The 15791-nt window shown below is 38.1% G+C and overlaps 1 protein-coding gene across 3 annotated transcripts in view; it reads left to right on the forward strand.

Annotated features, from left to right (window-relative positions):
* Positions 1-15791, forward strand: part of Ric1 (RIC1 homolog, RAB6A GEF complex partner 1) — an 89143-nt gene that overhangs the window by 17629 nt on the left and 55723 nt on the right. For all 3 annotated transcript variants that reach the window (XM_036209103.1, XM_036209094.1, XM_036209110.1), the window contains exon 3: positions 9007-9086. In XM_036209103.1, the coding sequence (XP_036064996.1) occupies positions 9007-9086 (80 nt within the window). The remainder of the gene's footprint in view (positions 1-9006; positions 9087-15791) is intronic.

Here is a 15791-nt window from a genome sequence, read left to right on the forward strand (position 1 = left end):
ATTTGGTGGAAACTTTCTTAGCTTTTGGTTGAAATTAACATTTTTCTGAATTTAAAGAGTCACTTTCTGGTACTTAATAGGCAATGAATGGCTTTGGAAAACAGCTGGGATTAAACCTTGGGTCACACACAGGCTTCACCTGTTTCTTCCCATGTGACTTTGGGTTTCCACTGCTGTGATACAACACCAGAAACAGAGCAAATTGGAGAGGAAAGGGTTTGCTTCAGCTTACTACTCCCAGGTCACACTCTTGTCGAGGGAAGTCAGGGCAGGAACCTGGAGGCAGAAGCTGAAACAGAAGCCATGCTGGAGTGCTGCTCACTGGCTTGCTCCTTGTGGCTTTCTCAGCCTGCTTTCTTCTAGCATCCAGGACCGCCAGCCCAGGACTGGCACTGCCCGCAGTGGGCCTTCCCACTCCAGCACTAATTAAGAAGATGTGCTGTGGAATTGCCCACAGCCTAGTCTTAGGGAGGCATCTTTTCAGTTGACTGTCCCTCTTTCCAGATGACTAAGCTTTTATCAAGTTGATGTAAAACTAGCCAGGATACCATGTAATGGCTCTTACCCACTTCCCTTTTGCTCTGTGCTTCCTGACAGACTCTGGGACTTCCTTTGGTGTGACATGTTTATATACCTTCCTCTCCAAACTGTAAATGGGAAATTCTCTAGTTTATGCCAGTTGTCTCCTGACCTTTTGACCATACCACACCTGAATAACAACAGCCGTCCAGGGTTTCTTTTAGACCACTGACATATTTAAGCGTGTTGATTTAATGTTTCTGATTAAGAATTTCAATATTTGGACTTGCTTAGTGATAATTTTTGACATATCCTTTATTTCCTATGGTTGTGCATCAGGGTTTTAAATTTTAGTGACTACTGTGTCATGGTAACTCTGTTTTTTTGTTTTTTGGTTTTTCTAGACAGGGTTTCTCTGTGTCCTGGAACTGGAACTGTTCCAGGTGTCTTAGAACTCCTTCTATAGACCAGGGTGGCCATGAACTCAGAGAGCGATCTGTCTGCCTCTTCCTCTCATGCTGGGATTAAAGGCATGTGCCAATTGTGGTAACTCTGAAAAACAAATTCTTCTAGCTTTCAGAGGTTGGGTTGCTAAATTTCCCCCCAGCTATTTATGTGAAGTATTTCTTCTTGTGTCTGCAGTCACTATAGTTTCTCTTCTCTTGGCAGCCAGTTACCTAAACTTTCTTTAAGTTCTACAAGAGACATACAGGGAATAGTTTCAGTCTCCAAAAATAACCCTCTTGCAGAAACCACTTCAGTACCTGAGACTGCCCTCTCCTCCTCCTTGGTAAGCAGAAGCAATAGTCAACACCTATAATCCAGTGGTGGGGGACAAATATGACAGAGTTGGCCAAATATGGATAGCTAAATTGATAAAACTGACCAGCTCCATCAAGCTCTTTCCTGGGTGTTGTAAGTGTTCCATTTAGATTGAGAGTTTGATATTGTTTGAGCTCAATCTTGTAAGAAGAAACCAAACTGAAGCCGTTTTGAATAAAACTTCCATTTTGAATAAGGGTCAAATAAAGTTTAAGTTCCCAAGACCTCCCCAGACCTCCCTGGGTAAATGACATCCCAGTTAACAAGGTGTGAGATGTAAATAGTAGGCAAGCTGCCTTGCCACACTTGAGTAAATCAACCAATGAAAACATAGTAAGTGTAATACATAGGAAAATGATCTTAGGAAAGTTCCTAATCTCTGAATCCTGATTGGTGGAAAGTGTAACTAACCTGGCATAGATGTGTGTGGTTTTCAGGCTTAAAAGTGATGTAACATTTGCTTGGGGGGGTCGCAGTTTAGCTCCTGAGTCTGTTCCGTGGCCCTGATTGATCAGTAGCGGCTTGATTACAATAAATTTTTGTTATCCTCATTGACTTAGTGTGTGAGTTTGTTGGTTTCAAGCAGACCCCATAGCATTGTCAAGTGTAGTTGTTTTGATAGGTGAATGGATTTTTAGAATTTCCTCTTCAGTCTTTCATGATGTAACCCTCTAGGACAGTGGCTCTCAACCTTCCTAATGCTTTGACTCTTTAATACAGTTCCTCATGTTGTGGTGACCTACAACCATAAAATTATTTCACTGCAACTTGATAACTAATTTTGCTACTGTTATGAATCATAATGTAAATATCTGATATGCAGAATATCTATATGCAACCCCCAAAGGAGTTTCGACACTGGTAGAGAACCACAGCTTTTTGTTGGTGCTTTTGTCTTGTTTTAGGAAGTTTAGATGTATTTGTTACTAATCATAGTTGAAATTTATGAATAGAATGAAGAAGTTCCAGGAGTCAGATGCTCTCTAGAGTACATATAAGGTAGATTATGTGCAGTTACTGCCAAAGAAATGGAGTCAGTTTTATTTATAAACACATGGGAATGTTTTCCCTATGTACTTGCACGGAAATTTTACCTAGTGTTTAGTTGGATTCATTTATTTTTCCTTTACTTTTTTGACCAACCAGTAGATTTACTTTGATGTAAAAATTGAAATTCCTATGTTCAGTGGCAGTTGTGATTTTATTTTGGAAATAAAAGCTTGCCTGCTCAGTTTTTTTCTGGAATGGGTGCACCAAAGCGGAAGTACCCTGAGATGCTGGCTTATGTGTGCTGCCAGCTCTCTGTACCATCAGCTGAGAGGTTTGTAGTAATGTGCACGTACACCACATATACAGAATGAAAAGAAATAGGTTATGGAGAAATTCTATACTTTAATTGAAATAAAATCAGAATCAACTTTTTCTTCTTTTATCTCTGGACTTTAAAATTATATATATTAGCTTGTAGGTTTGATTAAAGAAGTATAACACTGAATTAAAGTAGTAACAATGTCAAAACATTGATCTGGTGGTGTCCTTGAACACACAGAGATCTGCCTGTCATGTGATTGGGATTAAGGGCGTGTGCTACCATTGCCAGACTTATGCTATGGCTTACTATTAGCTCTGACCCCCAGGTAACTTTATTAACATACAAATAAAATCACATTTCAGCACAAACAAAATATCACCATAATAAAGTAAAAAAAAAAAAATTTAATTCAAGTAAAGGAAATAAAGGCTCAAATAAAAATGCATCGTTTGAAGACTTGGAATATTTATATTAGGCCACATGAAATTTCAAAATTGAATTATTCCTGTCCTGTCCTTTTTTCCTCATTTCATTTTGAATAGTTTTTATTGCTATGATTTTATGATCAGATTTTATTTCTTCGGTATCTAACCTGTTGGTCCTGTGTTGTGTACTTCTAATCTTGCATGTTTTGGTTTTTATCCCAGAGTTATAGTTTGGTATTTTTAATTTTTCTAACCTTTTGAAGATAAAGAGCAAAGTAACTGGAGGTTGGAGAGGTGGCTTGGTGGTTAAGAGCACCTGTTGTTCTTGTAGAGGACCCAGGTTCAGTTCCTAGCACCTGCTTGGTAGCTCACAGCCATCTGTAAATAGCTCTAGTTCCAGGGGATCTTATGCCTTCTGACCTCTGGGTGCCAGGCACACATGTGATACACATATGTACAGGCAGGCAAAACACTCATTGTTTTGTTTGGTTAATTTTCTTCCCAGTTCTCTTTGCTAGTGTCCTGCATCTCTCTCTCTATGTAGTAATCATTTATTGTGTGTAGATGATGCTATGTGATGTGATCTAACTTTGCTGAGTGCTGGTACTTTTGCAGTCCTGTAAGTCTTTGTGGGATGCAGTTAGTTATTGGGAATAGTTTGATCTGTTCATGCCTTGTTCTATGCTGGCTTTTGAGAATTCTTAACTGTAGCATGAATCTTAAAGAGTCTTATTAATAAAATCAAACCTGAGGCCAGTTATTGAGGTGAACGCTGGAAAGTCAGAGGAGTAGAACAAGCCACAGTTTCCTCACCTTGCCAGTTCCCCAGCTGGTCTTGTTTCCTCAGACTGCAAGCTCCTGTGTCCTCATCCCAATGGCTCTCACCTGAACTGCTGCTCCAAAGCCTAAAGCCTAACCAGTCAAAATGCCGAACCAGCCAAGTGCTTCTAGTTTCTGGTCTTCACGCGTTATATAATCTTTCTCTTTCTGCCATCACTCCCTGGGATCAAAGGCTGAGTTTCTGGGATTAAAGGCATGGGTCACCATGCTTAGCTGTTTCTAAAGTGGCCTTGAACTCAGAGATCCTGCTAGCTCTGCCTCCCAAGTGCTGGGATTAAAGGCGTGCACCACCACCACCACCACCCAACTTCTGCTATGGCTTGCTCTGACCCATTTTCTAGCCACCATTTTTGGCTTTGTTCTAGTGGCTGTCTGTTCTCTGATCCCAGATAAATTTATTAGGGTGCACAATATTGTGGGGAACACAATACCACCACACTTAACTGTTCAACTTACTAAGGCATGGATCCTTTCTAGGATTATTGTACAAAGAGCTGAGGATAGCCTTCCTGAGTAGTCCACCTTGTGCCCTGTGAACTATGGTTTTTAGTCCTGTTTCTGAGACAGATGCTGTTAGCAAGACTCTTGAGACACCATGCACTGTTTCCGTTACCAGTTCCTTTTCTCTTCTTACCAAGTGCTTTCCTCACATCCCCGCCCTTACTGGTCCTCTAGAATTGTTGTTGTGAGTAGTTCTTTTCTGTCTAGGACTTTGTCACATAAATTCTATCTCTAAGAGTTTCTGTCTTCCAGAACTCCCAGCTTCATTTCCGCAGCTTGGAGAAGTCTACCAGGCCGTGCTTCAACTTCCTCTGTCATTGTTGTAATTTGAAAACCTTCACAGGGCAGTACGCTGTGTGAGAGGAATAGGGCTCACCTTTGTTTCCCACCTTCCATGGATGACAGGCCTTGGTGTATGCTTTGAAAGTCATTGTTGTTGTAGAATATTATTTGAAGGTGTGTTACTTTTGTTTATGTTGCATTTGTTTAATTCTGAAGCTGTGTTCCTGTCCCTGTCTAAAACACCTGATGGTCTAAAAAGGACTGAATAGTCAATAGCAAGGCAGGAGAAAGGGTAGGCGGGGCTGTCAGGCAAAGAGTATATATAGAAGGAGAAATCTGGGAGATGGAGGAGTGAGGAGAAGGAGCCAGAGGAGGAGGACTCCAGGGGCCAGCCACCCAGCTGCATAAGAAGCCACAGAGGAAGAGTAAGATTTACAGAAGTGCCCGGCGGTGGTGGCACACACCTTTAATCCTAGCACTCGCGAGGCAGAGGCAGGCAGATCTTTGTGAGTTCGAGGCCAGCCTGGTCTACAGAGTGAGATCCAGAAAAGTTGCAAAGCTACACAGAGAAACCCTGTCTCGGAGGGAAAAAAAAAGATTTACAGATGTAAGAGAACAGGAAAAGCCCAGAGGCAAAAGATTTACAGATGTAAGAGAACAGGAAAAGCTCAGAGGCAAAAGGTAAACAGGATAATTTAAGATAAGGAAAGCTGGCTAGAAACTAAGCCAAGCTAAGGCTGGGCATTCATAATTAAGAATAAGCCCTCCTGGCGGTGGTGGTGCACACCTGTTAATCCCAGCACCTGGGAGGCAGAGGCAGGCAGATCTCTGAATTCAAAGCCAGCTTGATCTACAAAGTGAGATCCAGGAAAGGCACAAAGCTACACAGAGAAACTGTCTCGAACCCCCCCCCCCCAAAAAAAAAAAAAAAGAAAGAAAGAATTAGCCTCCATGTGAGATTTATTTGAGAGCTGGGTAGTGAGCCCCACAAAAGAGTAAATACAAATAACAACCCATTGTTTTATATATAAAATGTTTATTATAAGTATTTTAAAAGTTATTTCAGATGGAAGCATAAATCAACTTCAATTTTAACCCAATTTTGTTGGAAGCTGAAATCTGGCTAGAAGTTAGACCCATAGTATAAACAATGTGATAGTGTTAGGAATATAACTTAAAAAAAAATTATTTGTGAATGGGGTGTGCATATCCACAGCATGAATAGAAGTCAGAGGACAACTTACAGGAGTCTGTGCTCTTCTTCCTCCATGATGGTCCCAGGGATCAAATTCAGACTGTTAGATTTGGCAGCAAGTACTTCATACACTGAGCCATCTTGCTGACTTGGGATTCATTCATTCATTGAGGGAGGGTTTCAGAACCTGTGTAGATCAGGCTGGTCTCAAACAGGGAGATCTGCTTGATTCTGTCTCCCAACTGCTGGGATTAAACCATGTGTCACCATGCCTATCTCAGGAAAAAAAAAATTTGATGAATGTTGTTCAGATCAAAAGATACTCATTACTTTATTTCAGCATCTTTTTAAAAAAAGATTTATTTATTTATTATGTATACGTAAGAGGGTGCCAGATGTCATTACAGATGGTTGTGAGCCACCATGTGGGTGCTGGGAATTGAACTCAGAACCTCTGGGAGAACAGTCGGTGCACTTAACCTCTGAGCCATCTCTCCAGCTCCCCTATTTCAGCATCTTTATTTCAGCATCTTTGTTATCTTACCATTTTCCATTTATATGTATTCATGTCTGTATGCACAATAGTTACATTATTGTCTTGGGAGAACAGTATATTTTGAAGTGATTTATATTTTTTCTTATTTTAAACATATGTAACAAAGAATATGAAAAATAAAATACAATTTATAGATCAGTGTGTGAAGAATTCGGATATTGCAGTCTGCTATTTCATTGTTATTTGAAATTAGTGAATTTTGGAAGGTTGTATTTATGTATGTGTGTATGTATGTTATCAGAGGGAATTAGATTGCTGCCTTAAAAGATTAAGCAATAGTTACATGCTTCCTTTACATTATTTTGGGGTCTTGGAGAAAAAGGTCATTATAATGGTGCATAGTAATAGATTTGGTGACTACTAAAGGGACATAATTTATTACCAAGTCTTTAAAAACTTGTTCTAAGGCAGAGCTGTTTATGAAATATTAGTAGTAGATGTCATTGAGATTTAGAAGTATATGTTTGGTATACACAGAAGTCTGAAATATTTACTTAAAATGATTGATACCAAATATCAAATAGTAAATCAAGGTATTATTTGTGTTTTCACTATTGTATTAGATGAAATACTAGCACAAAGTGATGCTTTATTCTTACTGACATTATTTTCTGTGTATGCTTTATTACTTTGGTATGTATGTTATTAGTATTTGATTGTCTGAAGTGTTGAACTTTTTGACTTTGAGTGACTGATCTTCCAGACAGTATTTGTATGTTAATGTTACTGTCTTAAGAACTGACCATTCTGTGTTGCCTTTCCCGCTCTTAGGAGACGGCAGTAAAGTTTACAACACTCATCATTCCTGGGTAGGATGTTTGTGGCTTTTGCCCTGGTTTGATTGGAAGCTATTTTCCTTTTGTTTTTCTTTTGCAAGAATGTAAAATTACCATAAGGAATTTGAAAGATAATCTTTTCTGAACAATCTTTATCTTCTTTGATATTCAGTATATTAAACTGTAGTTTTTGAAAATGTATTGCAGAAGGGTAAGTTTATAGTTAAAAGCAAACCCTGGCTGCTCTGGGAAATGTTTCCTCTGTCATTCCTTTAACTGAAAACAGGAAGCCAGTGCTGGGAAGAAATAGGAAACACTGGATAAGATTTCTTTGGTTTTGATTCTTTCTACTTTGGATTCAGCCTCACTTTGTAGTTAGAGTTTTCCTGCCTGGCCCAGTCAGGACAACTCTCTCTTACCCGCCAGTCCCACAGTCGCTCAGACCCAACCAAGAAAGCACACAGAAACTTACATTGTTTAGAAACTGTATGGCCGTGGCAGGCTTCTTGTTATCTGCTTCTTCTATCTTAAATTAACCCCATTTCTGTTAGTCTATACTTTGCCACATGGCTTGTGGCTTACCAGTGTCTTTACATGTTGCTTCTCATGGCGGCGGCTGGCGGTGTCTCTCTCCAGTCTTCTACTTCCCAGAATTCTCTACTCTCTTGTCCCGCCTATACTTCCTGCCTGGCCACTGGCCAATCAGAACTTTATTTACACAGAGCAATATCCACAGCATCACTTAACTTCTGAGATGATAGAAATTCAATGTTAGGGTAAAGAAGTTTGGGTAAAAAACTGCTACTTCACTCTATTGCTTGATTTTACAATGAAAATGTCTTGAAGGAGCAATTATACATGCATATTTATGTAAATGTAAAGTGGTTGTTTAAGCCCTATAAGTCACAGATGGACACCTCAATCACATAACATAACAATGTTTTTATGTTTTTGTTGTTGAGTTGGTTTTGTTTTTGAGATAGAGTCTCTTAGGGTAGCCCAGGCTGGCCAGAAACCTGCTTCAGTAACCCCAGATGCTACATTGTTTTTTAAAATACAATTTCTGTCTTTATAATATTTAGTTACTTTGGAAACTTAGATGTTTAGATTTGAACTTCAGATGTTCATATTTTGGAAATTAGATTGACTTTAGTTAGCTGATGTTTAGATTTTGAAATTTCAAGATTTGCTTTTCCCTCCTGTCTCAGAATATATTTTATAGTAAGAAATTTAAGATTTTTATTTTTAACTAACTAACTCTCTCTCTCTCTCTCTCTTGTCTCTGTCTCTGTCTCTCTCTGTCTCTGTCTCTGTCTCTCTCTCTGTGTGTGTATGTGTGTGTGTGTATGTGTGTGTGTGTAGCTGTTTTAAATTAAATGATAAATTTACTTGGGTACAATCTGACATTTTATACTTCTACTATTTGATAGTATTGCTCCATAAGCTTAGAATTATTATGTGCCCCACTTCTGTAGAGTTCAGAAAGGGCTGTGTATTTTGCACAGTACTCATCTATTGAGATATAACTTGTTTTAGAATGTCTATGTCCATAATATTCTACAAACTTGATTTCAGTTACATAGTTTATAAAATATTTTTAAAATTTGTTAAACACATTTTATGGTAGATTATATTAAAAGTCATTTTTCATATATAAAGAGACTATAATTCCTCAAAGGAGGCTTGAGATTTCTTTTTATATTCCTGGTATATAAAATTATAGCCTATGGTGGCAGTTACAACATTCTAATTTATGATTAATACACTTTCTCTTTCAGACAGCAAATGGCTACATCTTGTTTTTTCATATTGCTTCTTCAAGAGGGGAAAAATACCTTTATGAACCAGTATATCCCAAGTAAGTTCATTGGCTTCATTCTTCTAATACATGGCTTGCAAACTTCATATTTTTGAAAGACTGTCATTTGGGGTTGTCTAACGTCAGTAAGATGTTAAGTTGCATTTCTGAAATGATGCTTCAGAAATTGCCACTCTTTTAACTGTCATTTTTTTTAATTTAAAAAATATGTAATTAAATAAGTCAAGGAATACTGAGAGTTGTGTTATATCCTTTCTTTTGGTTTTTTGAGACAGGATTTTTCTGTGTAGCTTTGGGCCTTTCATGGATTTCACTCTGTAGACCAGGCTGGCCTCGAACTCACAGAGATCTGCCTACCTTACCTCTGCCTCACGAGTGCTGGGATTAAAGGCGTGCGCCACCACTGCCCTAGTGTTATATCCTTTCTTAGACATTCAGAATTACTACCAATATACTCCAAGTCAGATAATCTCTAGTCTTTATTAAAATGGAGAGCTGAGAGATAATATGAAAAGAGGCAAACCTTAGTCAATTACAGGCTCCTTTGCCTGTGTTTATATATACTCACATGGGAAAAAAAAACAATCCAAACAGGCAATAGTTACCCCCTAGGTAAACTTTGGGGGAGACATGGACTTTGGCTCTTTAAATCTTTAAACGGTGTCATTATGTTTTGCATATTTCCTTCATAGCATGCTTTATTTTTTAACAAAAAAACATCTTTTTTTTTTAAGCACAACATCTTTCTTTCTAAGGGCAAACCACTTCTATATCAAAAATTTGCTTGATGTCACGTGAGAGACTTACCAATATGATTAAGAGGAAACTCCTGAGAAGATTACAAAAATCTTTTAAAAAAATTTGTATTTTATTATATACAAACAATATATTAATTATGTAACATAATTATATAAATAATGTAATATACTAAAGCAGCATATTAAAAAACATCCTAAAATATAGATATTTCACTTGTGTATTATTAATCATTAGTAATTATCAGCATACTTATTTTAATTTTAATATTAATATTTAATAATATAACAAAAATAGTATAATTAGTAGAAATTAGTAATAAATATATTGTTTGTATAATGTATGATATATATTAAATATGTGTTAAGCATAGATATAACTAATATTAAAATTATATATATGCACACATTCATACATACATATATTTAAAAGGCCTTACTGAAGAAGACTAAGCTCAGTTATGCAAAGAAAATTAGTGGGATGAAGAGATGTGAAATGTGCCTGACACTGTAATACTATAAGGATTGTCCCAAATAGTAGTTGCACTGAGTTGTTCATCATTGTTTATATTAGATAAATGCTACAGCGGACCAGTTGTATTAGCATAATATCTTGATTTCACATTTAGTTTGCACATTATTTCAAACCTATAGATAAATTTCTTCTAGTGTAAGCAGATACTGCATTTTTAGGCTGGAAAGATGGCTCAGTTGGTGAAGGCCCCAGTCAGTCCCCCAAACCCACATAAAAAGTGCCAGGCATGGTGGCATGTGCTTGTCATCCCAGGACTGGGGAGGTAGAAACAGGCAGAACTTGCTAGAGCTTGCTGGTTAGCCAGCCTGGTCTACTTGGATTTTCTGATCTACACACACTTTGACACACAAAAGACAATGACATTTTGGGCTTTTCTTCGTTTCTATGAAGTGATTTCTGCCTATCTTATTGCCCATTTAATTTCACTGAACTTTTCAAAGTTCTCATTGTACGTAAAATAATTTAAGATAAGTTTTATATAATGGAATTAATGAAATGTGATCTTTAGGGTTTCTATTGCTATGATAAAACACCATAATCAAAAGCAACTTGGGGGAAAGGGGCTTATTTCCATTTCATGTCCTAGGAACAGTCCATTGTGAAGGGAAGTCAGGGCAGGAGCCCATACAAGAATGCTGCTTATTGGCTTGCTCCTCATGGCTTGCCACCCAGTTTTTTTATACCACCCAGGACCACCTGCCTAAAGGTTGCACACACACAATATATTGCACCCTCCCCCATCAATCATCAGCCATGAGCATGCCCCACAGGCTTGCCTACAGGCTAGTCTGGCAGGGACATTTTCTTAGCAGAGTCCCTCTTCCCAAATGACTCTAATTTCTGTCTAGCCAGCACAGTACTTCAGTGGTGTATCATCTTTTTATAATCAGTATATTCACATAGCTAAATCACACTTGTTACATTAAAAAATAATTTAATGATTAACATTAAAGTGTGTATAAAACTCAGAAAACAACCATCATGGACAACCAGGATGTCTGCTGCTAGATAGTGTTCCCTAGACATGACAGATGGGGAAAATGCACCCATGAACTCTCAACAGTAATGACAATACCAGTTGACATGCCAAAGTAGATGGGGGAAATTCCATAAGATCTGCCCCTAGATGAATAAATATAGGTGGCCAGTGATCCCTGGGAAGGGGAAAATCAGTTTCCTCCAAGGATGAGCTCTTGTATATATGTAACAATAATAAAATTTGGTACAGGGTAGAACATGAGAAGAGCTGGAAGGGGGAAGGGCGTAGCAGGAGTGGTGTAGCTGAGGATCGAACCCCGGGCCTTGGGCTTGCTAGGCAAGCACTCTACCACTGAGCTAAATCCCCAACCCCCTCAAAAAGTGTTTTTAAAGTAAGTTAAAAAGAAAAAAAAAATAGAAAATAAAATACACATAAGTTAAAAGAAAAAATAGAAAATAAAATACACATAATCTTTTTACTTTGCAAGAATATGACTTATAGTAGCTATTCTATGAATTATTGGTACAGATAGTGTTCTGTTGACTAAATCTGGCCTGCTGTATTTGTGTATTCCAGTACTTTTCTAGAGTTACTTATTTTAGTAAGTTTTCTGAAGAAATCATTTGTAAAACAAAAAGAGAATGCTAGCAAAAGTACCTTTTTGGGGAGTTGGTGGTTAGGGGTTCGTGATGTTTTGTTTGTTTGTTTTTTGAGACAGGGATTTTTTTGTGCAATAGTCCAGAGTCCTGGAACTCCCTCTTTAGACAAGGCTATCCTCATACTCAAGATCCATCTACCTGAGTACTGGGATTAAGGGCGCACACCACCACCGCCTGGCTAGAGTTCATGATTTTAAAACCTGAAAAGTTGTGATAATGTAATGGTCAGAGGAGAGTGAAAAAATTGGTTTTGGCGATATTGGCATGTGTATTATTGTAAACACTTATATAATTTAAGATACTTGTTGCCCAAACTGCTGCACAGTAAAGCTACCCAATAACACAAGCTGATGCAGTCACAGACAAGAGCCATGATTCAGACATGGTGTTGCAGTTCCACAGTCCGTACTCCTTAGTCTCTGATACTACATACTTCCCTGTTTGCTTCATCCAGCAATCTCCTATTTCTTAAAACTTGGGGAAAAAGAAATAGAAAAAAAGGAAGGTTTGCAATAGTTCCCAAAGATAGAGGCAGCATAACAAAGGCTGGCAGATAATTGTGTCTTCTTCAATTATCTCTTGTTTCTTCTCTCTCCATCTTAGGAGTTCATCACATCAACTTTATTTCTAAAACATCTCAGCTTTCCTGTATTACATGACAGCATCTTAACTTCAGACTACACAGGATTTCCATTACACTCCAGCTGGGCACATAGCTCAGATGCCTCCACCTAATATTTCTAGCATTCTTGTAGATGCAGGGAGGCAGTCTAACGTCTTTCATTTCAAATGTCATTCTTTGATATTCTGTTTGTCTTTTGTATCTTTTTAAGTTCCACCCTATATTAAAATATCTCTTTATCTTTATCAATAAAGCTGAAGGCTTTAACATTTTTTTTACATTGTAAGATTCTCAGTGAAATTTGTTGTTGTTGTTTTGTTTTTCGAGACAGGGTTTCTCTGTAGTTTTGGAGGCTGTCCTGGAACTCGCTTTGTAGCCCAGGCTGCCTCCCGAGTGCTGGAATTACAGGTGTGCGCCACCACCGCCGCTGGGCTCAGTGAAATTTTTGATGGAAACTTTGATGTGGATAAATTAGAAATAATTATGTTTAGCTTTGAAATTTGTTTTCTTAACTGTATTTAAATATGAGTTTAGGAGATTTTTAAATTGCTTATTTCTCATAATGAAAATAATTTCAACAAATGAGTTCTCATGTACTCTTGGGTTCTTTTGTAGTTGTGTGTTTGGTTGGTTTGTTTTGTTTGTTTGTTTTGAGGCATGGTCTCTATGCAGCCCTGGCTGTCTAGAAACCACTATGTCAAACCAGCTATTGCTCTTTTTGTTTGTTTGTTTTTTCAAGACAAGGTTTATCTGTGTAACAGAGCCCTGGCTGTCCTAAAACTCACTCTGTAGACCAGGCTGGCCTAGAACTAATAGAAATCTGCCTGCCTCTGCCTCTTGAGTGCTGGGATTAAAGGCATGCGCCACCACCACCCAGCCGTGCGTATTTTTTTTTAAAGATTCATTTTACTTACTTGATAAGTAAGTGGGACTAATGCCATCTATTCCATGAATTTGTCAGTGGGCTTAAATCAGCACTCTCAATTATACTTGAGCAGTGCTTTAGTGTTTTCAAGAGGTGGCATGTGTGTGTGTGTTTTCTTTGCCTTTAACTGTGCTGTATGTAAGTAGATGAGGTCTATATCTGAGTATTTCTTGAGTGCTGAGTTTACCTTTCTACGATTAAATCAATTTAAGTGGTTCAGTAGCAGCCTTAAATTCATGTTGTTTATACTATACTTATTGCCTCCTGCAAAACCAAATCTGAAATTGGTTTACCAAACTTGACTGCAAGTAATCCTTTATGTAGTCATTTGAAGTGGAAAACCTCGGATTCTTTATTTCTTTTCACTTCCTGTATTTGTTCAGTAATCAAGTTGCATTGACTAACTACACTTCTCCAGTGCTTCTAGAATCATCTGATCACTAGTTTTTCTTCTAGTCTCTCCTGCATAGTGAAATCTACCCTTTACGTTAATTTTTTCCAAAGTGAAGACCTAAAGATGTGATTCTTAAAAACTTTTATTGCCCTCTTGTTGCCACAAAATAAAGTCCAAAGTCTCTGGCATGGAATTTGGAACCTACATTTCTCATATGTAGACTATGGTGGAAGTCACAGTTTCTGTGTTTCTCTGTTCTTTGCCCTGGGTGGTATGCTTCCCCACCATCATTTTATGTAAGCGAGCCATCTGGCCCAGCTTTTGAACTCTGAGCAGCCATCTGCTGTGTCCTATAAAGTTTCTTCCCAACTCTCTTGTCCTCCTTTATATTCAGGGAGTCACTAGTCCTCCAGATACATTCCATAGCACTCTATAAAATTTTATAGTAGAAATCAATGTTTTATTTCAAAAAACTGAGAAGTGTATAAAGATTTAAAAATGTGAATTTTGCTTTTTTAAATTATAATCTCATCCCACTCTCCATTTGCCCTATATTTCTTTCTTTTTTTGCCCCCCGAGACAGGGTTTCTCTGTGTAGCTTTGCACCTTTCCTGGAACTCGCCTTGGAGACCAGGCTGGTCTCCGAACTCACAGAGATCCACCTGCCTCTGCCTCCCAAGTGCTGGAATTAAAGGCATGCACCACCACTGCCCGCCTTGTCCTATATTTCTTAAGTAAATAAATATCCATGTATAGAATTACTGGGTCGTATCACATGCCTAGTTATTTTAGTTTGGATACTGGCATCATCCTACAGAGTTGAGTATCTGATCTTTGTGTTTTCCTTTGGAAGAGTTTTGTGGTTTTCCTTTAAAGAATGATGAAGTTTGTTGTGGGTGACATGTTACTTGGAAAACTTCTGAACAGTTTGAGGCTTGTTTGTGTGCTTTATGAGGATGGAGTGAACCTTTACTTTAGACTGACAGTCTTCCACAGTCTCCCCTCTAGCTTGTCAGAACTAGAGCCCTCCTCCAGGGAATCCCAAACGTTACCGGTTTATCCTTTGTCTTACTCTGTGTGGTATTTTGTACAAATGGCTTCATACCCAGTGTTGTAAGAGGGTGGAGATTCTAGAGCGCTTCTTCAGTGTGACTCCAGCCTTCTTTCTATAGCTCTGCTCCACACATTTGTTTCCATGAATGTTAATCTTTTTTCTTTCTTTAACTTAGTGAGACTTCTGTGTTCTGCTTGGGTTCTCCCACTGTATATAGTAGTCTGGAAGGTGACTTTGGCTAGAATACTCTTTAGTTTTCTGCTTGTGACAAGTTCTCACTTTGTAGCCCAAGGTGGCCTTGAAATCGTTTTTCTGCTTGCTGTTGGATGACCTTTGTGTGTGTGTGTGTGTGTGTGTGTGTGTGTGTGTGTGTGTGTGTGTGTGTGTAATTTGTCAAGTTTTTTTTTTTTTAATTGTTTTTTGGCTGGATAATTTGGGACCATTATAATAATAAACATGACTACCTATAAGATCATCAGTTTGAACATTTTCAGTTATTTTCTACTGGAGAATATGTAGGCACATTTAAGATTATTCTATTTCATTCAGAAATACATTCATTAATTATGGGCATACTGGTAAATAATTACATTAGTATAGCTCAGTGAAGTATGACTTAGCATGTGTGAGGCCCTGCATTCAACTCCCAGCAGGTCTTTCCCCATAGAAAGGAAACCAAATCAGATTATCTATGACTGATGAAATGTGTGATGTAGAGAAAGAAACGGTTCTGAACTCCAGAACTGGGAAAGGAGAACCAAAGCCTTAAGTTTGGCTAGGATAGTCAGAACTCCTTAGATCAAGACTAGCACAGTTCAAGC

The sequence above is a fragment of the Onychomys torridus genome, chromosome 1 (genome assembly GCF_903995425.1).
Source record: "Onychomys torridus chromosome 1, mOncTor1.1, whole genome shotgun sequence".
In the NCBI taxonomy this organism is placed as follows: domain Eukaryota; kingdom Metazoa; phylum Chordata; class Mammalia; order Rodentia; family Cricetidae; genus Onychomys; species Onychomys torridus.